At 32.7% G+C, this 22,156-nt stretch overlaps 5 protein-coding genes and 1 long non-coding RNA gene across 8 annotated transcripts; 3 read left to right on the top strand and 3 right to left on the bottom strand.

The window, feature by feature from the left end:
• Window positions 1-206: 206 nt before the first annotated feature.
• Window positions 207-1,717, bottom strand: LOC112588250 (uncharacterized). 2 transcript variants are annotated; one of them, XM_025297485.1, is made up of 4 exons: window positions 1,590-1,717; window positions 1,193-1,366; window positions 910-1,095; window positions 207-805 (listed from the first exon to the last, which is right to left on the bottom strand). In XM_025297485.1, exons 3-4 carry the CDS (start codon window positions 1,012-1,014, stop codon window positions 575-577), a joined length of 336 nt encoding a protein of 111 aa, XP_025153270.1. In that variant the 5' UTR covers window positions 1,015-1,095; window positions 1,193-1,366; window positions 1,590-1,717; the 3' UTR covers window positions 207-574. The 2 variants fall into 2 exon arrangements, with proteins under 2 accessions (XP_025153270.1, XP_025153269.1); XM_025297484.1 differs by having other exon boundaries at window positions 1,193-1,717.
• Window positions 1,718-4,370: 2,653 nt separating this feature from the next.
• Window positions 4,371-5,127, top strand: LOC112588254 (protein ALP1-like). Its single transcript, XM_025297491.1, is given in 3 exon segments — window positions 4,371-4,568; window positions 4,571-4,585; window positions 4,660-5,127. Coding segments are annotated over 3 exon segments (525 nt in total). The 5' UTR covers window positions 4,371-4,483; the 3' UTR covers window positions 5,085-5,127.
• Window positions 5,128-5,886: 759 nt separating this feature from the next.
• Window positions 5,887-8,563, top strand: LOC112588255 (uncharacterized). Its single transcript, XR_003112719.1, has 3 exons — window positions 5,887-5,955; window positions 6,963-7,122; window positions 8,363-8,563. It is a non-coding gene; the product is annotated as an uncharacterized LOC112588255 (long non-coding RNA).
• Window positions 8,564-9,240: 677 nt separating this feature from the next.
• Window positions 9,241-10,613, bottom strand: LOC105185902 (uncharacterized). 2 transcript variants are annotated; one of them, XR_003112716.1, is made up of 4 exons: window positions 10,125-10,613; window positions 9,928-10,037; window positions 9,610-9,722; window positions 9,241-9,522 (listed from the first exon to the last, which is right to left on the bottom strand). XR_003112716.1 is itself a non-coding variant. In XM_025297480.1 (2 exons), exons 1-2 carry the CDS (start codon window positions 9,712-9,714, stop codon window positions 9,241-9,243), a joined length of 387 nt encoding a protein of 128 aa, XP_025153265.1. In that variant the 5' UTR covers window positions 9,715-9,839. The 2 variants fall into 2 exon arrangements, 1 of the variants encoding a protein (XP_025153265.1); XM_025297480.1 differs by lacking the exons at window positions 9,928-10,037; window positions 10,125-10,613 and having other exon boundaries at window positions 9,610-9,839.
• A 531-nt stretch (window positions 10,614-11,144) lies between these two features.
• On the top strand, window positions 11,145-13,858 carry P5cr (Pyrroline 5-carboyxlate reductase). The gene is made up of 6 exons (XM_025297479.1): window positions 11,145-11,717; window positions 12,496-12,752; window positions 12,856-12,937; window positions 13,013-13,149; window positions 13,229-13,440; window positions 13,564-13,858. Exons 1-6 carry the CDS (start codon window positions 11,627-11,629, stop codon window positions 13,619-13,621), a joined length of 837 nt encoding a protein of 278 aa, XP_025153264.1. The 5' UTR covers window positions 11,145-11,626; the 3' UTR covers window positions 13,622-13,858.
• A 250-nt stretch (window positions 13,859-14,108) lies between these two features.
• Window positions 14,109-16,216, bottom strand: Prp18 (pre-mRNA processing factor 18). Its single transcript, XM_011137302.3, has 4 exons — window positions 15,901-16,216; window positions 15,067-15,345; window positions 14,546-14,974; window positions 14,109-14,458 (listed from the first exon to the last, which is right to left on the bottom strand). The coding sequence occupies exons 1-4, from the start codon at window positions 15,961-15,963 to the stop codon at window positions 14,222-14,224; spliced, it is 1,008 nt and encodes a 335-aa protein (XP_011135604.1). The 5' UTR covers window positions 15,964-16,216; the 3' UTR covers window positions 14,109-14,221.
• Window positions 16,217-22,156: the final 5,940 nt, after the last annotated feature.

Genomic DNA, 22,156 nt, shown 5'->3' on the forward strand with positions numbered 1-22,156 from the left:
AACAAGTTTTGGCAAAAAATAATATTTTTGTAAACATTTGCTTTATTTGTTTTGGCAATGTTCTTTATAATAACAAACATATAAAATGAACATAAAATAAATGTCTTATCTTTAAGTTTTTCTTTTATAATAGCAAATACACAAAATGAACATAAAATAAATCTCTTATCTTAGTTTTTTAACTTATGTAACAATTTGTACACATCAACAGCTTATAGGAACATTTATTTCTTTGTGAATACACTAATGTCATTTTCACAGCCTCTTATATCTGTAACTCTTTAATTGCTTTTTTTTACTAATTGCTCCAGCAATGTGCATATATATTCTTTGATAGATATCTTTTTCTTTCAGAGCTATTTTCTTCTAATAAAGTTTTAATTTTTGTGCGTAATACGATTTTCGTATCTCGCTATCTTCTTGCGAAATTTTCGCTAACTTTTCAGTTTGTTCAATTGATTTATCATATCTTTGTGCAGCAAAAATTCTTTTAACACCTCTTTGTATGCCACTCGATTTTGAAGTTGGTGTTACAGAAATATCTGATATGTTGTTGACTACACTAATGGTGTTTCTAGTGCAGTTGTTTCCATTTTTTTAAAGATTTCCTATTGTTATTGTCATTATCATTGTTTAAGTTTTCTTCTGGTGAATTTTCTTCCAATATACTGTAATAATCTTGAGAAGATAATGACTGTTGTGACACAGATTGCTGCGTTATCTCTTGACTTTTGTATTTTATGGGAAAATTGTCCCTATTTTCATCATCATCGATTTCACATAAAATTGAATCATCTATCCACTCCTGCAAAAAATATCAATGTATGCGCATACTTTCTGTTAATATTTAATATTATAATTTCTTAATATATTTCTGATATTATAATACAATACAACAAAGATGCTTACAATTTGCACATTGGATTCTTGTACTGTCTTATATTCTCCCACGACCGTTGTACCCATAATTGCCAGGACATTTTGATCCATTTCGGTTAAAACCTGACTTGACATAGGTCCTCCACCAGTTGCTTTTGCATGATTCTTGATCAAAATATTTTTGGCTTTAATAGAACTTCGTATGTCTTGCCAAGTCTATGATATGGACACAAAGTAGACAATCAGATTATTTAAAGTATATAATCTTTTTTCTGTACAAAGAAATCTAGGTATTTGTCAATATAATACATACCTTTCACCATTGTTTCCACTCTTTTTGTGCACCAGGTATCTCATGTAATTCTGCTGTTATTTTTTCCCATAATTTTTGAGCATGTTTATAAGTAAACATTGCAGAAAACTTTCCACTATGTAGTTCTGGATGTTTATGCATAAATTCTGCACTTCAAATATATATTATAGAGCACTAAAAAGAGTACTGAAAGATTAATAAATAATAGTTACTATCAGTCTGTCAAACAGCTATTACTCATTATTTGTTGACCCATTAAATGTCTTTAAATACAAGTTGCAAATTTTTAATATAAATAAGCTCAGTTTAATATAATAAGCTCAATTTAATATAAATAAGCTGAGTTGACTGATAGTTTAAAGCAAATTTCATTAGACTTATATATTGAAAATAATACTTATCAACCAGCAAACTTTTCTGTTCTTCATTAACATATGTACATAGTTTCTTTACTTCATTTGACGCCAATGTCATTTTAAATCAATGTTGACTATTAATATTTTTTTAACTATAACCAAATTTGCACTTCAAATAAAATATATCACAGAAATTTTTGTAAAGAGTTGAGCTACGTTGTTTAGATTTAGGATGAGTTCCGAAATTCGCTACCAATATTCAAGAAAATACGCGACATAAACTATAGATGTTCAGTACGCAGTGACTTTCGGAACACAGCTTTTATCGCATATGAAATTTATCGCACACCTCATATCGCATGATAGCTGAGAATACCATTCTGAAGTCGCATACGATACTGACCGTGCGATATTTTCCGCATGCGATAATTATCGCATGAATTCAAGAATAGGGCCCCAGAGCATTTTTTATTCTGGAAAATTTTCTAGACAGCATAGGGAAAAAGATATAATATAAGAAATCTCACCAATAAGACTGGCTAATGGAACATCTAGCTCCGGGCCAATTGTGAAGAAGAAGAAGATCTCTCTCGACTATCTTTCTATCTACCTCTACTATGTTCGATTCGCGACGTCTTGTCTCTATTCCGACTCTCAGCTCACTCTCGGCCTATCGACAAAGCTTTCTCTTTTCCTAACGACAAAGCTCTCTCTTTTCCTAATGACAAAACTCTCTCTCTTTAGACCGGAGATCTCTTCTTTTTATCCTTTGTTTTTCTCCTTCCCGCCTTACGCTCCCGGATTACGCCTTCGTACCGTGCTCCAAGGCGGTGCTGCCCTCTGCTAATTCTTACAGTACTAATAATTACGAAGTGATCTTAAGCCAGCGGCACACGGTGCTTGTCTTCGTGCTGAATTGCTTGCTGGATGAAAATACTGCGTTCTGATTGGTGCATTTCCATCCATCTTCGGAAATGTACCAATCACAACGCAATATTTTCATCCAGCAAGCAATCCAGCACGAAAACAAGCACCGTGTGCCGCTGGCTTTACACGCAGACGGATCTTCTGACTTGATCAAGACAAAAGTAATTCTTTCTCGACGAAAAGTACTGTAAGTCCTGTTTTTACTCCGACTCTTCTCGCGGTTAGGTGTGTCAATAAAGAAATGAGCAAAATACATATGTACAATAATAATAAAGATATATTGATAACACAATGGTACTAATATCGTACAACGCACTTAAACTAAAGTTCGACAAGAATAGCGACAACGATATCCTTTATATGTTCGCACGACGATCTTTCTATCCACGTTCTTTACGACAAAAGTCCTCCCTTTTTCTGGTTTCGGAAATTATATATCTCCCGCCAGACCTCCTTCCCTCGACGCATTGATTCCAACGCTGTTCTCGACAGATCGCCAAATTATAATCGCATGTACAATTGATTTATCTCGCAACTCTTAAGCCCTTTGCACAATGCCAGGCAACAGGCAATAAAAATAAAAATAGACCAATCATAATAGATTATTCTTGTAATAGTCGATTGTGATTGGTCTATTTTTATTCTTATTGCTTGTTGCCTGGCATTGTGCAAGAGGCCTTACAGTACGACAGTCTGGTAGAAGGTTTGTTCTTTTTCAAAGCACGTAAACTGCACTAGATCTGTACTGAACTGAACTAGGACAGACTGGGGCAATCAAATATAACACTGGTTTACATCAGTGCAGAAGTGGCACCAATGATAAAAGAACATTAAAGTGCAGTAAGCAATATGGCGCATTACGCATTATTATTTGATTCTTCAGATGAAGATTTTATGATAATACCACCGTTACAACCTATCGTAGATGAAAATGATGACGGTAATATGAAATATACGGTAATATTAAATATACAATAAATTTTATTATATTATTAATTTATATTATAAATTTCAAGAAAAAACTAAAAATTAACTATAACTTATATTAAATTTGTAGATCAAAATATATTAATATTACACCCAATTTTAGGTATAATTCAACGAATTGCACATATTAAAATTGTTAATTATGTACATAATTAACGATTGTACGAAAATATTGTACATAATTACAATGATATGGATTTTATAATGCACTTCCGCATATCACGACAAATAACATACAGTTTAATAGACCAATTCAGAGTTTCGGAAATATTTACTTCCATGGAAAGTAAGTATTATAATAAAAATTTTGATTGTCTTTAAGTTTGGTTTGCAGAAAAGTTTAGATAACTTATATGTGATATAGGTTGGAAAGAAAATACTCAGACAGAATGTCTGAAACGGGAATAAGACATCTTTTAGACATCTTACGACTAGATATCTTAAAAAGATCTGAAAGATGTCTTATGTCCCAGTTTTGGACATTAGTGCTGTCTGCGTAATTTACTTTTTAACAAAATAATATATTCTATGTTATATGTATAACTTAAAGTGTATTTTCTTATAGATCTTGTAGGCTCTAAAATTACAGCCGAAAAACATATATTGACTTATTTATGGTTTATAGGGCATGCATCATACAGAGATGTTGCCGACAGATAACACTGGGATAACACTTAATACCTTGTATAATATTATTACTAGAGTTACAGATTTTATAATCTCTATTATGTCTAATATTATAAAATATCCAACTGCAGTTGAAAAAATGGAAAAAATGGAAACTGCAGCTTTTTACGAAAGAGAAAAAGGATTCCCTGGTGTAATAGGTAACATATTTATATTCATATATTTTTTAACTATTTTTTTATTACATAGTGATGCATTATTTATATTTGACATTGTTGTAGGTGCTATTGATGGTTCTCATATCCGAATTGATCGACCATTACAAAATTCTGATTCATATGTTAACCGAAAACATTATTTTTCATTACATGTTCAGGGAATTGTAAATCATAAAATGAAATTCATGGATATTTTCATAGGATATCCGGGCTCAGTGCATGACGCACGGGTATTTTGAAATTCACCAATTCGCAACGATTTGCCGAACTTTGTGAAGGTAAGAAATATAATATCGCAAAGGTAATTAATAACAAAAATTGATACCATTATTTCTTACAAATCTTTTTACAGATAATTATTTTTTATTGGGTGATAGTGCATATCACCTGTTTGAAACACCCTGTTTGAAACAACTAATTGTACCATACAGGGATAATGGACATATGACACATGCACAAAGAACTTTCAATCGCAAATTAAGTTCTTCACGAGTGATTATTGAAAACGCATTTGGATGTCTAAAACAGCGTTTTCGACAGTTATATCACTTTAAGTTAAGAAACATAGTGCGAATGGTACAGGTCATACACGCCTGTTGCGTGCTACATAATATTGCAGATATTAATGATTTACAATATTTAGAAGAACAAATAAATGATGAATATCCTGATATTGAAGTTGTAAACCGCAACGTGGAAGTGAATGATGCACCTAGAGAAGTAGAGAATGAAATAGATCGTCGTGAGCAATTATGTCGTTTAATTTGTGCAGAATAATATGACATAGGAAATCGAATAATAATAAACAATATTTAAAAAATACAATTTACTTTATTATCCTTTCCTTTATTACAAATCATTTCTTCAAGTATCATTCATTACAAATATCTTTATTAATCATCAAATATCATTTCTTCAAATATCATTTATTACAAGTATCTTTATTAATAATCTTTTATTTTATTTCTTTGGAAACAAAACATTTCTTTAAACTTTATTAAATATTCATACTTATAACATTTTTTAAAAGATTAATATTGATAATCCACACAGCACATGATATTATTCGTATATACTGTTTTCATACTAAATATACTATAGACATATCTAATATACTGAGAATATCCCTATAATATTTTTCGTAGTATATTATTTTTCGCATATTTTTAGAATATACGTAATTCATCAATAATATTCAGTTTATTTATCGAATATTCTGGAAATATTCTAATATTATCAACAATATTTTAATCATTAATCGGACATATTCCTTCTACAATAAGCAATTAGTCATAAGTCGTAAGCAAATTGACCAACCCCAGTCGATTATTTAAAAAACAATCAAATGTGATCAATTTGCTTACGGCTTTTGACTAATTGCTTTATATTATAGAAAGTCTCTAACAACACAGGTATCCAAGAAACGTTCAGAGTATGTCCTGAAGATGACCTCGGGATGTTTCTTCATCCTCAGGACGTCCCTGGGATGTTCTTAGGAGATCTTGCGCTGTCTGGAGCCACCCAATCAGAATCGGGCGGAGGCCCGATTCTGATTGGATGGCTTTTAATGCTTCTCTACTCCACTCTCCGCTTTCCGTGTCCATCTGAACGTACGTAGTCACGTCGTATACGAAGATCTTAATATAAGGTAATAATTATATAATTATTTTATTTATAAAATAACATTAACTATTATGCATTAATAAATTTGTACCTCAATAGATATTTTGTTAGATAGGCCAATTCGTTGTATAAAATTTTATATTTTTTTCAACCTGTCTTTCAAGGTTATGTGGCACAAGAATAATTAACTTCAGGTTGTTACACTATTTTTCCTATTTTCTTGATAGTTATAAGTTATTCAGACTGCGTCTCAATTTTCCTCTTTAATCCATATAATAATACTGCGTTTATCCCTTATTCTTTTTTTCCTTAATTCTTCGTCGTACTTAACTCTTTCTTTATTATATTTACTGCACCACTATATCATATAGTCAATATTCTCTCTTTCATATCTACAGTCGCACTTAGTGCTATCTATATATATCCCTTTCTGTGAAGAGACTCATTAAAATTATAATGGTTAGCTCTTAACCTGTTGATGAAAGTAACAAAATATCTTTCTTCGTTGAAATTCCTAAATCATGGTTACTTCTCTTCTCTGTTGTAAAATCTCCCAAAATATTTAATATCTTTGAATCCTGAGTCTCTAATAAGACTCTTTTGTGTGTTAGACCATATTTCTTGTTTAAAAAAAACTCTTAAATCTTTAAAACGCACTATTTCTAACAGCACAGATATCCAAGGAACATCCTGCATACATTCTGAGGATATAGCAATATCCTCAGAATGTTCTTGGGACATTCCCAGAAGTGCTTTCTTGTGCTGTCAGGGACTATTCATTATCATAATAACAGGAAAATATTCAGAACATTTTACATATTTTTTTGCCTCGATTGGAAGAGAAACTGTTGTTTAATAGACATATCTTTTTATTTTAACGTATGCTGTAATAATTTTTGTCGTGCAATTTCTCACTTTTGACATAATTAAAGATAGTCTCAGAGAGGATCCATAGAGTCATAATATATATAAATTAATAAATGTCATTAGACGAAATATTGAACTAATATTAACTCTGTACTTACATTTCAGATTAAACAATTGGTTCGAGTTGTATGCGAGGATTTAAAAACATCATGTGTAAGATTAATTAGACAAATCTTCAGCAATGAATTAACCATGGAATACAGCTGGTATGGAGCGAAAAAGAAAAATGTCTTCAGCAACTTACAATTGTGCAAAATAATTATATGTAAGTAAAATATACAATCAGAATATACATACAGAATTGTAAATCTTAGTTTTTAATTAATAGCATAATTGATAATTTAGAAGAGGCACGCCGCCTCCGATTTTGCTAAAACTCACATATTTTATGTATTTTCACGTGTAGAAGCCGAATCTGAATTAAAAATCATTGCTCGGCTCTATAAAGCGAGAAAAATATTGTTTAAGATAGAATATGATAGATTAAGAAACTTGTCATTGCAAGGTAAAGTCTGTTCGTTACACTTATTGTATTAGCGTAGTGCAGTATAACAACTAAATGAAAATACTTAAATTAAGAATATTTATATAAATAATTTTGTCACATGTCACCTTGCATAGGGGCCTTTGCTAATCTTTTCAGAATTTGTCATTTTAATGTATGGTAGACTCATTGATTTAGTAAGATTTAAACGAAGATTTAAAGATATATTCTTTTATAATTATTGTACATAAAATAGGAGTTATTTTGTGTACAATTCAAAATAAGACCTATCTTGTGTACAATAATTGCAAAAGAATATATTTTTAAATCTTTGCCTTACTAAAGTGATGAGTCTACCTTATATTAAAATGACAGATTCTGAAAAGATTAGCAAAGGCTCCTATGCAAAGGAGAATGTATCATGAATCAAAAGCGGAAGAATCATAGCATATGTTATTTTATTGCGTAACAAGAGGAACAAGATCAGTCCTACATAATGAGATAGCATATATTTACATTCTTCTGCTTCTGATTAATGATACACTCTCCCTTGTCCCTAGGGACCTTTGCTAACCTTTTTAGAATCTGTCATTTTAGTACATATAAGGCGAAGATTTAAAGATATATTCTTTTATAATTATTGTACACAAGATAGGAGTTATTTTGTGTACAATTCAAAATAAGTCCTATCTTATGTACAATAATTATAAAAGTTTAGTTGTATACTGCGCTACACTAATACAGTAAGTACAACGAAGAAACTTTACCTTGCAATGACAGGTTTCCTAACCTATCATACCTCTATCTTTAACAATTTTTTTCTTGCTTTATAGAGTTGAGTAACTATTTTTACTTTTGGATCCGGTTTCTACGAGTCAAAATATATATGATACGTGAGTTTTAGCAAAATTGGAGGCGGTATGCCTTTTCTAAATAATTACCAAATGTTTAAACAAATATTTAAGTAATCTCTTTATTTATATATTTACATTAACATAAAATTTTTCAACTTTCTTTTAAGGAACTTAAATGAGAACAGATATTTATTTAAAGAAAACACACTCTCTCTCTCTAATTACACTGATTTTTAAATATTATATTCCAAGTGTGATAAGAAAGTCGCATACAACTGCAACAGACGAACAAATTTCTGCTCCCATCAAGATCTAGCTGGCTCATGCAAAGGAAAAAAATGTGCAAATAAACAAAAAAATAATTGAGTTATTTTAGATTTTACATATATATATATATATAATTTATGAAGAGTTATAATTTATAAAGTTTATAGTTTATAAAGGCAGTATAAGTTTGTTAAGAGTTCATTTATATGTTTATTTATATATGTATAAAGAGTTAATTTATATGTTAAACTAATTTTAAAAATATATATTATAACATATATAATATATAACCAATTTGTCATTTTTATTATACTCAAAGAAAACCTGCAGAATATTTATATATTATATAAATATTCTACAAATATACTAACAATAAACTAGGAAATATTTCTAATCGATACTAGTAATATTATTAAAATATTATTTAGATATACCTATAATATAATACGAAATATTCTCAGTATACACTAAGTAGACTGCGAAAGCGGACATAGGAACATTCTCAGTATATTCTCAAAATATTACAGTACGTATTTCGGATATTCATAGAATAATCGCAATTTATGTTTGCGATATACTGAGAATCTGCTTAGAATCTACCTGTGCTGTATGGGAACATAGAAACTTCAAATACAACTTCTTGAAATAAGACTTTCATAATAAACTCTCATTTAAAAATAATTTTTATATTTAACTATAAAATTTTATATTTAACTATAAAAACTATAAAATTTAACTATAAAATTAAAAAAAAATTACTGTAAGACTTTAACTGATATTAAATAAACATTTCATTCTTTTGTACTGAGTAGTGTAGAAATTCTTTGAGTAGTCGATTTTTTTCCTCTTTCAATTTATTAGCTTTTTTAAGTTGTTCGACACATTCTTCTTCTGCAATTCTTATTTTTTGATATACATTTAACAACTCCTTTTGTATCTCATTCTTAATATTTTTACCTTCAACAATGTCCGTTGACAGTTTGATTTTACTTTTTTGGCAACTTTCTAAAAATCGAGCTATAGTGCTTATTTGTTTTCTCTCATTTTTTTTAAATAATGTCTGTAACATATGTTTCTGATTAATCTGAAACTAGTTATACATCACTAAAAAATATTTTTGTTCAACTTAATTGCTTGGAACAATTACTTGCAATGTTTTGAGTCTCAAAATTCTGTTTTGAAGTTGGTACATCTGTTGCCAGTGCACTTTGTATGTTTGGCTCATCCATAGATTGATTATCATTATTATCATCTATTGGTCTAAATAAATAGATAATAAATAAGTAACTAAAACATGAACATGAAACTTTACCTATTCTTAACTTTCATTATTCTACATATTAATTAAAGATGTTAGGTACTAGTAAGATGTTATAAGCCCCTATTAATTTAGATTTATATATTTTTTTAGATATATATAATAATATTAAAATAAGTAGGATTTAAGTATGTATGCACTACTTACAAATTCTCTATTTCTCTATTGCCCCGTCATTTCTTATAATGAGGCCTTCTCTACCAGACACTGCTAATGGTTCGATACTGTGTTTTGATCCTAATAATTCAGTCAATTCTCTGTAATAATTATAAATATTTTTTATTAATATATTCCACACAATATTTTTTTATTTTAACTCAATTAACTCAATATATCATACTTACATTTCGTACGGACACGTCATACGACCTCTACCTGTTTTTTTTATTATTGGAGATCATATTTTTATAGGATCTTTCGAGAGATTTGTACTTGTCCTCGACTTGAATTACATTTACATTGTATCCTTTACTATTCATTTGTATTGTTATCTTATTCCATAAAATTTTTTTTGTAGCAATTTTTCTATTCTTGAACAGTTTATTCATCTCTTTATAAATACTTAAAAATAATTTTGTACTTGCATCACACCAGGTAAATGTATTATATTCAGTTCATATCGCAGCATCATTTTCTTTATTTGTTTCTTGATCTACAATTACAACATCATCACGTAATGGTATTATTAATGTTTTACCATCAACAGAACACTGTATTTGGTTACAATCAAAATTAATGTTATTGTAACTCAATTCAAATTGTATGCCACCTGCAAATATATCATGTAACTTAATTCTTTATTTGATTATTTACATAATTTGTAGTGTTTAGATAAAAAATTTAATATTTTCAGAGACAGGTGACGTATCCATTATTAATTATAACATTTCCCTCTACATCCTTCTGTATATATGCGATTTCTTCATTTCTATTTTCCATTATTTCCTTTTAATATATTTACAAATTTTATTTTATTTTATTTTATTAGGATTATTCAGGAGAATAGTCTTAAGAATATATATCAAGAAAAAAAATTATTGAAATATACATTGTCTGTGTGAATTAAAACAAATAATTACAATAAAGATGTGATGAAACACAGATTTTCTTTCTTTGACTTGATACCGCTAAACTGGCTACACTAGACACCGCTAAACTGGCTGCACTAGCTCAAGATCTGGGGCAGCCAGTGCACTGAACTGTTGCACTGACCGCTGTTGCACTTCAAAAAAGAACAGCGATGTCGACGTTATTTCCGATAAAACAGAACGCTTTGGTGTATGTACACTTCTTGCACTAGTGTACACTAGTTCAGAAAGTGCTTCGAAAAAGAACAAACCTAGAATCATACTGTAAGATACAGACGAGGGATGACAGCACCAGTCTATTCCGGGGGAGCCACGGGAGAAAGGCCGGTCCTAAGAGATCAAATTCGACAGATGGAGAAAAGGATAAAATTAGACACACGGAGAAAGACGGAGCTTTTTGCCTTTAGCTTTTTGCCAATTAACGTTGAGACGAATAATAGAAATAGAGTCGAGTCGAAGAAAAAGTCGTAGAGCGTTAAGCTTTGTAAAGAGATATATTTGATATAAATTGCGGTGTCGGATACTATTGTATTATTGTTCATTTAAAATATATATACTTATATTCTTGTTCATAATAAGAAGAGTTCACATTAATCGCTCGGAACCTTAACATCCTGAACATCCCTCTTTTTACAAACTAAGGAGGAGGATCAAGAAGGAGAGAGATTGAAAGAGAAAAGAATAGAGAAATAGACGATCTCTCTTTTTAAATCTTATAATACAGAGTACGAAATATAATCAAGATTACATAGTCAACGATGGAGGAACAGGAATTGAAATCCATTAAAGTCGGATTTATCGGAGGCGGAAATATGGCCAGTGCTATAGGTGGTGGTTTAATTAAAAAAGGTAATTTTATCCTCTTATTTCTCTCTCATATTTCCTCTTCCTCTCACTCTTTCTCGCTCTCTCTCTCTCTCTCTCTCTCTCTCTCTCTCACTCACTCTTTCTCGCTCTCTCTCTCCCTTCCTTCCTTCCTTCCTTCCTTCCTTCCTTCCTTCCTTCCTTCCTTCCTTCCTTCCTTCCTTCCTTCCTTCCTTCCTTCCTTCCTTCCTTCCTTCCTTCCTTCCTTCCTTCCTTCCTTCCTTCCTTCCTTCCTTCCTTCCTTCCCTTCCTTCCTTCCTTCCTTCCTTCCTTCCTTCCTTCCTTCCTTCCTTCCTTCCTTCCTTCCTTCCTTCCTTCCTTCCTTCCTTCCTTCCTTCCTTCCTTTCCTTCCTTCCTTCCTTCCTTCCTTCCTTCCTTCCTTCCTTCCTTCCTTCCTTTTCCTTCCTTCCTTCCTTCCTTCCTTCCTTCCTTCCTTCCTTCCTTCCTTCCTTCCTTCCTTCCTTCCTTCCTTCCTTCCTTCCTTCCTTCCTTCCTTCCTTCCTTCCTTCCTTCCTTCCTTCCTTCCTTCCTTCCTTCCTTCCTTCCTTCCTTCCTTCCTTCCTTCCTTCCTTCCTTCCTTCCTTCCTTCCTTCCTTCCCTTCCTTCCTTCCTTCCTTCCTTCCTTCCTTCCTTCCTTCCTTCCTTCCTTCCTTCCTTCCTTCCTTCCTTTCTTTCTCCTTCTTCTTCTCCCTCTCTCTGTAATAAACTGACAAATGAAGCAAAAATGTTTATTCGAAAATACTGATATATTTTGTTACAACAGGTATATTAGATCCAGACAAATGTTGGGTTTCCACTTACACAACCAGAGCACATAGTTTTTGGAAAGAACTGGACACTCATCCGACCTTGAACAGTTGCGAGGTTTTGGACAATTGTGATGTTGTGTTTCTGGCGATTAAACCACATATGCTAGACAATGTCATTATGAATATTATGGTACAATCAGCATACAAGAAATATAAGAACAAACTTTTTATCTCAGTGCTAGCTGGAATACCTCTAAATGTCTTAAATAGTGTAAGTAAAAATAAAATTTTATATCAGTATATATTATATTGTTTCAATAATTTTGTATGGCAATCTGTATGAAATATTTTTAAAAGCTATGAAATATTTTCAGAAAATCCAAGATATTGTAGAATTTCCAAGAATAATTAGATCTATGCCAAATACACCTATGATGATTGGAGAAGGGATTATAGGTGAGTCACAAATACTATATATCTAGACTAATTTTTGTTAATGCAATTGTATGTTAATGCAAGTGTAATTTTTAGTTTATTGCAGTCAAAATGCCTATTCACAAGATCTAAAGTTGATGAATACAATGTTCAGTCACATTGGTATCTGTGAAAGTATTCCAGAATCACTTATGAATTCTACTGGTGCTTTGTCAGGTTGTAGTCCTGCATTTGTAAGTCTTCATAATTATGCTACTAGAAAAAGAGAAAAAAGAAAAAGCAGTTACAATTTCAGATAATTATTGTGTTTAGGCTTATCTCATCATAGAAGCATTATCAGATGGTGCTGTGAAGATGGGTGTACCAAGGTTAATGGCGACTAAATTTGCAGCTCAAGTATTAGTAGGTGCTGGAAAAATGGTGCTTGAAACTGGAAAACATCCTGGTCATCTGAAGGATGAAGTTTGCTCGCCCGGAGGTGTCACTATCGCTGGTGTTCACGCAATGGAAATCGGTGGCGTTAGGTATTTTCTGAGTTATTTGCATAAATATAAATAAAATGTACCTCATATATATATATATTTATTAATCATTTGTACATTTAGATATCAGACTGGATACTATTTTTTATTTATTGTATTTTGCAGAGGATCTATGATCAATGCAGTTGAGGCTGCTGTAAATAAAACGAATGAATTGCAATAAGTCCATGCTGAGCTAAATCTGATAAATAATAATTTGAGTCACAGTAGTAATATTTGAAGTAACATATATTTACTTGCATTTGATTTTATAGGTATTATTTTAATCAGTAATATCTTTAGTAATAGAAATAATTGACACAATTAAATTTATATTATGCAACATACAAACTGAGATATTTGCCTTTGTAAGAGAACTCAGAACAAAAGACTCGAAGAATAGAATCTAAAATAAATTTTTTGTTTTTATATAATTTTGAATAATTTTTATAAAAAAATATTACAGAGACATATAAAATAAATACATATGTATGATATATCGCTCTACTAACTTTATTTCTATGTAATTTTAGTATTTAGCCATTTAAAATATTATAAATTATTAATTTTAATAAATGTTATTTATTATCAATAATTGACTTAATTTATTTAAAAAACACATAATTAAGTATTCAGTCTTTTTTAGCAACAATATATATTTACATCTCCATTATTACATATTCGATTAAAATATTAATCTTGAACTATAAATACAAACTTGAAATATACATTCTACTTCATTTTGTATATCATCACATAAGTCAATGCCTTTATTTAACTGTATTTAATTTTTTGAATATTCCACACAACGCGAAGGATCCGTAGGATAATATTCTTGACATTTAGTCATCAGTCTTTTTAGCGCTTGAATATACTTTCTCTGTGTTTCATCATTCATAACATGAGCGACATTCTTCGAGAAGATTTTTTCTCTTCCAGTACGTGCGTGGATACCGACCATAGTCACACCGATAGGCCATGGAGAATTACCTATAGCCATTTGCAAATAAGCATCGCTAGCCTGAAATGAGTGTAATCAATGTTTCTGTTATAAATTATTCAATAAACAAATATTTACAATTATTAGACATGTTGCACTAATACATACTAGTATGTAATTACGTTGCAACAAATGTTTAACAATCTCTGTTAAACTATCAGTTATATCTTCCGGCAGAGACTTATTCTTTAGTTTCCTCAGAAGTGGCTTCAAATATTCTCTTGTTTGAGCATAGGTAGCACTGTTCATTTTGCCCTTGCTGCTCATCTTTTCAGCAGCTGTTCGACTGTTTAATTGATTACCCCATATTTGAACCAGATATTGCACAAACAGAGTGATAACATTCATGTCAAAGTCCTTGTCTCCCTTGTTCAGTTTGGTCGACATCTTCTCTATATCTTCATAGATAACTTCTTCATCAGGTACATTTACATCTCCTTTCCCATCAAGATTTTGAGACTTGGAGGATGTCAAGATCTCATTAAGATATGCTTGATCCACCTGTTCCATAGCCTCTTGAAAATCGTTTCTGAAGCCCTGTTGAGCAATATCAAGAAATTTTCAGTCAACAATTATTTGCATAAAAACATTATTGCTAAACGAAATGATTAAATATAAAAGAATCTTACTTTGTTTACTTCTGGCTCGAGAATTTCACATTTCCTTAATCTTTTGAATGCTTCCACCTCTGATTCTCCAAATAATAATATAGGTTCTCCTCGTTCCCGTAATCGTCTAATTACTTCTTGTCTAGATAGCATCAAATGTTCAGAGCTATCTGTTACACACTCTTCTAACCGTTGACTTACACTTAATGGTGTGACTTCATTATTCTTCCTGTCAGTTTCATGTACTTCTTCTTCTTTTGATATTAACTGACTTCTTTTGAAATATTTTCTATTATTCTCCTGTAAGAAACACCTTAATATAAACATTCATCCCTGAAGTATGAAGAAACCATAGATATAACAAAAATAGATCATATTGACTAATAGTACATAGCTATAGCTGTAGCTTGCATCTATTATTTACATATAACCGTTGTTTACTATTATTATATAAACAATTATGTATATATATATATGTGTATATATGTGGATTTCAACTAAAAGCAAAAATCTTTATTATTTTGAACACACACATTCTTACAATTTCTCTTAAATTGAAATTTATAATATATGCTTTATTTGTAAATATTAATTAAGACCAGTTCAATAAATAATAGAGAAAATAGCTGTCTTACTATATAGCCATCTTACTATATAGCTATGATAATTACAATGACATAATGCATCTGGAATTATATTTTTACGGCGTATTGCAACTTATATAGATACACTATTCACAGCGTTAACAATATACTTGCAATAAATAACGAAATATAGCTTATCTCTATGGTGTAAACGTGTTATCTAATCTTAAATCCTACATACGCAAAAAATTCACGATATACGAATACATACCAAAACATGGCTATCCTCCAACTCTTTACGTTTTCTCATTATTTCTGCTTTTAATACATTCATTTTGCTAATAATAAAAATAAAAACGGAGAACAATCAGAAACAATATGCTAGTTTACACGTATTAAAACCTCGTTATAAACCAAGCCAATTTTATACTATAATTATTTCGTAACTTTGTAGACGGAACGAATAACCTACGGAACCTACAGAACAATGGCCGCGTTCAGTAGAACAAAAGGTTTATTCTTTTTAACTGACCTAATACTGCACTAGAACTGCACTAAACTGAATACAACCACAGAGAAACCTGAGGACGGCCATCAGCGAATTCAATTCAATTCAATAGATGGCTCTGGGCGTGTAGGTTGCCGCTCCAACGCCACTCTCTACCGGCCATCAGCGAAGGTTCAGAAATTTTTATGAATTCGACGCGCCCCCTGAGAAAATAGACATCAACTACGTCACACGCACCCTGAGAAACTAGACGTCAACTACGTCGATGTCGTTCGGTAACGAGGTTTGTCTGTAATAGTTTGGTTCATATTTGAGCTACTACACAGAATATAGCAGAGAGAAATCTGAGAGCGGCCACCGGGCGAAAGCATATGTCTGTCCTGATACGCCCCCTGAGAAAATAAACGTCAACTAACTCGATATGTCGGTAACGATACGAGGTTTATGTCTATGATTTGAATCTGGTTAATGTCCGAGCTACTAAAACAGACTATAGTGAAAATGACATATATATATATATATATATATATATGAGTAAGAGAAGGATAACAATTGAATCGCTTTGATCTTGTCTCACCACTAGTGAGCAGACACGCGACACAGGCACAAGTAATGTTGGAAATTCTTGACGCACGGTCGAGGCTTACCCCCACCACTCGGTTTTCTCTGTCTTCTCACGCGCTTGGCGCACTGAGCGAGATTGAGATAGTCCGTTCATGCTCGCCTTGTCGCACTTTGAGCCAAACAACTTACTCATGATCAGTGATAGCAGATTTCAACCTAGCGGCTCCGCGTCTCACGGTGGAAGGGGAAACGCGCAACGAAAGCCGCATACATGTGGCACATGTACGCCGCTTTCGTTTGTATGCGTTTCCCTCTCGACCGTGGCACATAATGGGCCAGAATATCTGTAAATGTGTAAATGTGGCCAAAAGACAATATCCGCATTGATCTAAAATAAAGTTATTATTGTATTAGAATGTTTGAAAATAGTTATAAGAAAAATGTTACGTTGATTGGATTGTTTTTTTTATCAGTCTTAATAGGATGAAATTATAAAATACATTAACACTTTTTTTCATTTTCTTTACTTTATCGTTCATATATTAAACAATTATATATTATTTTTTGGACCTTTAGTTAACGAATATGATGAGCGAAGATTAAGAATGAAAAATATATAAAATTGGAGGAAATAAAAATAAATTATAATATATTACATTCTCTTTTATTACATTATTACAAGTATATTAATCATAACTACTCATTTCCGATTTACCATTCCCCGTAATTTCACTTTCAAGAAAGAGCATTCTAAGATATATATGCTGTTTATGATATATATTTTAAGAAAAAGTTTTTGCTACTTTTTGCTACTTTTGTTACATAACGTAAGCAAACTTATGTAAACAAGTCATCGTCTATATCTAAAGGTACTGTTACACTGCGATATTAATCAGCAAGTCAGTACGGACCTTTAGATATAGGCGATGACTTGTTTACATAAGTTTGCTTACGTTATGTAACAAAAGTATCAAAAAGTAGCAAAAACTTTTTTTAAAAATATATATCATAAGCAGCATATATAACTTAGAATGCTCTTTCTTGAAAGTGAAATTACGGGGAATGGTAAATCGGAAATGAGTAGTTATGATTAATATACTTGTAATAATGCAATAAAAGAGAATGTAATATATTATAATTTATTTTTATTTCCTCCAATTTTATATATTTTTCATTCTTAATCTTCGCTCATCATATTCGTTAACTAAAGGTCCAAAAAATAATATATAATTGTTTAATATATGAACGATAAAGTAAAGAAAATGAAAAAAAGTGTTAATGTATTTTATAATTTCATCCTATTAAGACTGATAAAAAAACAATCCAATCAACGTAACATTTCTCTTATAACTATTTTCAAACATTCTAATACAATAATAACTTTATTTTAGATCAATGCGGATATTGTCTTTTGGCCACATTTACACATTTACAGATATTCTGGCCCATTATGTGTCACGGTCGAGAGGGAAACGCATACAAACGAAAGAGGCGTACATGTGCCACATGTATGCGGCTTTCGTTGCGCGTTTCCCCTTCCACCGTGAGACGCGGAGCCGCTAGGTTGAAATCTGCTATCACTGATCATGAGTAAGTTGTTTGGCTCAAAGTGCGACAAGGCGAGCATGAACGGACTATCTCAATCTCGCTCAGTGCGCCAAGCGCGTGAGAAGACAGAGAAAACCGAGTGGTGGGGGTAAGCCTCGACCGTGCGTCTAAGAATTTCCAACATTATTTGTGCCTGTGTCACGTGTCTGCTCACTAGTGGTGAGACAAGGTCAAAGCGATTCAATTGTTATCCTTCTCTTACTCATATATATATATATATATATATATGTCATTTTCACTATAGTCTGTTTTAGTAGCTCGGACATTAACCAGATTCAAATCATAGACATAAACCTCGTATCGTTACCGACATATCGAGTTAGTTGACGTCTATTTTCTCAGGGGGCGTATCAGGACAGACATATTTAGGGTTTTTGTGTCCTCTTGCTCTCTCGCTGATGCAAGTGGAGGATAGGTTCCTAAATCAACCTAGGCGTGTTCTTCTTTGGTCCCTTTATTGCGCACGTGCCTGCCAGCTGCAGAGCACGTGAGTCACAGGTACAACTTATCGTTTACAACAAGAAAAAATAGTTCTCTGCGCTCGCACGACATATGAGCCACTGCGGGACTCGTATGTATATGTGTGTGTGTGTCGAACGGAGCCGATGCTCCTGCCTGCCCGCTCTCGCACAATCGCGACCGCGTGCAGATCTCGCGGTGTCACACACGACAAAAAAGGAATGACTAACTATATACTAGCGATCGTATATTCGTGAGCTCTGTGTGCGCTTCCAACGGTTACTGTTGGCTCGTTGGTCCTTTTTCCCGCACGAGTGACACTTGCGCGCGCTCTATAGCGCCGCACGGAAAACGGATGCGTGCGCTTTTGGGGAGCTCAAAGTCCCCACACATATGCTTTCGCCCGGTGGCCGCTCAGGTTTCTCTCTGTCAATATCAACATTTCTTTGGTGAACACTAATCAGAGAGTGGCGTTGGAGCGGCAACCACAGATGTCTATACTATACTAGATTGCTAACTTCGATCTTTGACCTATACAAGAGCTGTGTCCCGCCTATTTTCCGGTTCGGCCATGAAGACCGCCAAAACATGGCAGCGGTGTGTGTTTGTAGTGCGTACGTGAGTATCCGATGCGTGTGTAGTAGTGCTGTACTGTAAATATGTGATACCTGATGTGTCTACACTGATGTGTCGTATCTACTGCTATTTATATTAGTAAAACTGCATATATATAAACGAGATAATGCCAAGTACATGTTGCATTGTTAATTGCAATAATACGAATAAACAAGGATATCACTTATTTAAGTAAGTAGAATACATTTATATATAATAAATGTTCGAGGTTTGTAATATGTGAGGGTTATCTTGCAATTAAACATTGTTAATATTATTAATATTATGTTAATATTATTAATATTATTAATATTAGAGTGTATTCACTTACAAAAACAACGAAAGATAGAAATCCTGCAAGTAACAGACACAAATTTACAAAATTAATATTATTTAATAACACATAAGTTGCATTTTATTCTTTATATGTATGTAAAAAATATTAATATAAATACTTTGACATATTTTGAACTGTATATATTCAATTTAATTTTAACCTTTACCAAACACTTAGATTAGCAACACCTTATTAATACACACATCTTTAAATGATATTCTTTCTTGTTCGTATTTTTGAAATTTACAATACTTATTCGGCATTATCTCGTTTGTAGATTTGCAGTTTTACTAACATAAATAGTAGTAGACACATCAGGTGTCATACGCACTACCATGCACTACTACATACGCATCGGGTATTCACATACACACTACAAACACACACCGCCGCCATGCTTGGCGGTCTTCATGGCCGAACCGGAAAATGGGCGGGACACAGCTCTTTTGAGAAGTTGGCAATCTAATATAGTATAGACATCTGTGGCGGCAACCCACACGCCCAGAGCCATCTATTGAATTGAATAGAATTGACTAATGCATTGCTCGCGCGAACGCAAGGCAGGAAGGTTAGGTCATATAGACTGCACTATAGTGTAACTGGGCTACACTTTCCTGTTATTTACACTTACAAATTTTGCCACGCATACATCATATTTGCTTATTAGACATACATGGACATCTTCCTTATATTAATATCCAGGGTCGTACAGGGCCCGATTTTGCATTTAGTTTCTTGAAAATTTGTAATAAACGAAAATATAGGTTCGTGCTGCACCGCGGGATGAACGTTCATTCAAATTATTTAATCGATTTTTATTTTGACTTTTTTTCCAAAAAAGCGCTTTGTACGACTCTGCGGACGTTTCTCCTGATTGCAAATATCATACCTATAAGGTGATTCTCTTTGCATTTTGTTCATAATTTGCAATATAATTTTATCTAGTTCACAGATCTCCGCGAGAGGTCTCTAGTGTGGCTCTTGCAGATCCTTAAAAATTGAACAATCGCAGTTAAGTTTTTTTGTAACATCTACCAACGAATAGAGGTTAAAAAAGGAGGTAAAAAGAGGAGGTTAAAGCATTTAGCGTCGCATAGGACATTCGTCCACGGATATTCAATTGTTACTGCAAATTAATATCTTTGCAATATAGCTGCAATATTGCAGAAATAATATTGCACAATATTGTTTTTGCAACTTTGCTGTAATATCCCACACAACAATATGACGTCTAAAAGACGTCTTAAAATTTTTTAAACGTCTTAAAAAGTTGTCAGAATGACGCCTTTATGACGTCTTTAAGACGACTTATGTCCCGATTTAAGACGTCTTTTAGATATTATTTTAAGACGCCTTGTAGACATTATTTTAAGACGTCTTTTAGACATTAATTTAAGATGTCTAAACGACGTTATTTAAAATAATTTTAAGACGTTTATAATCTAATAGTCGGTAATACAGGTTACTGTAATTTATTAAATAATCGTAATTTTATATAATAAAATGATTTTATTTAATATAATATAACACAACATAATATAATATAATATAATATAATATATCAGGTGTAGTAAAAAGAAATCCATTATTTTTGCATGAAATTGAAGGCTTTAATTACCATAGTTAGAATGATCCGTTTTAGGTCAAATATGCGCCGTTTTGTTCGATAACTTGTTGCCATTTTGAAGGTAATTTCATTATGCCTGTCTCATAGAAGCCCTCGTCCCTATTGGCAAAAAATTGAGACAGTCGATTTTCACAAGCCTCTCTTGAAGCGAATTTTTCACCAGCAAAATTGTTCGCCATGGACAGGAACAGATGGTAATCACTTGGTGCCAGGTTCGGACTATAAGGTGGATGCATAAGAACCTCCCAACCAAGCTCCTGGAGCTTCTGACGAGTCACTATCGATATGTGTGGCCTGGCGTTATCCTGATGGAACACAATTCCTCTCCTATTGGCCAAAGCTGGCCGCTTCTGGGCGATTGCTTCCTTCAGACGGTCCAATTGTTGACAGTACAGTTCCGAGTTAAGAGTTTTGCCGTAGGGGAGCAGCTCATAGTAGATAATTCCCTGCCAATCCCACCAAACACACAGCAAAACCTTCCTGGCCGTCAATCCTGGCTTGGCCACCGTTTCCGCCGGCTCATCGCGATTCGACCACGACCGTTTTCGCTTGACGTTGTCGTAAGTGATCCACTTTTCATCACCAGTGACCAACCGCTTCAGAAATGCGTCGATTTTGTTGCGATTCAGCAGCGATTCGCAGGTGGAAATTCGGTCCATGAGGTTTTTTTGCGTTAACTCGTGTGGCACCCATACATCGAGCTTCTTTTTGTATCCAGCCTTATTCAAATGGTTCCAAACGGTTTTTTGTGCAATCTTTAGCTCTTGGGCAATCGAAACAGTGCTTACATGACGGTCGGACTCGACAAT

This window comes from Harpegnathos saltator, unplaced genomic scaffold (genome assembly GCF_003227715.2).
Source record: "Harpegnathos saltator strain DR-91 unplaced genomic scaffold, Hsal_v8.6 scaffold179, whole genome shotgun sequence".
Taxonomy (NCBI): Eukaryota; Metazoa; Arthropoda; class Insecta; order Hymenoptera; family Formicidae; genus Harpegnathos; species Harpegnathos saltator.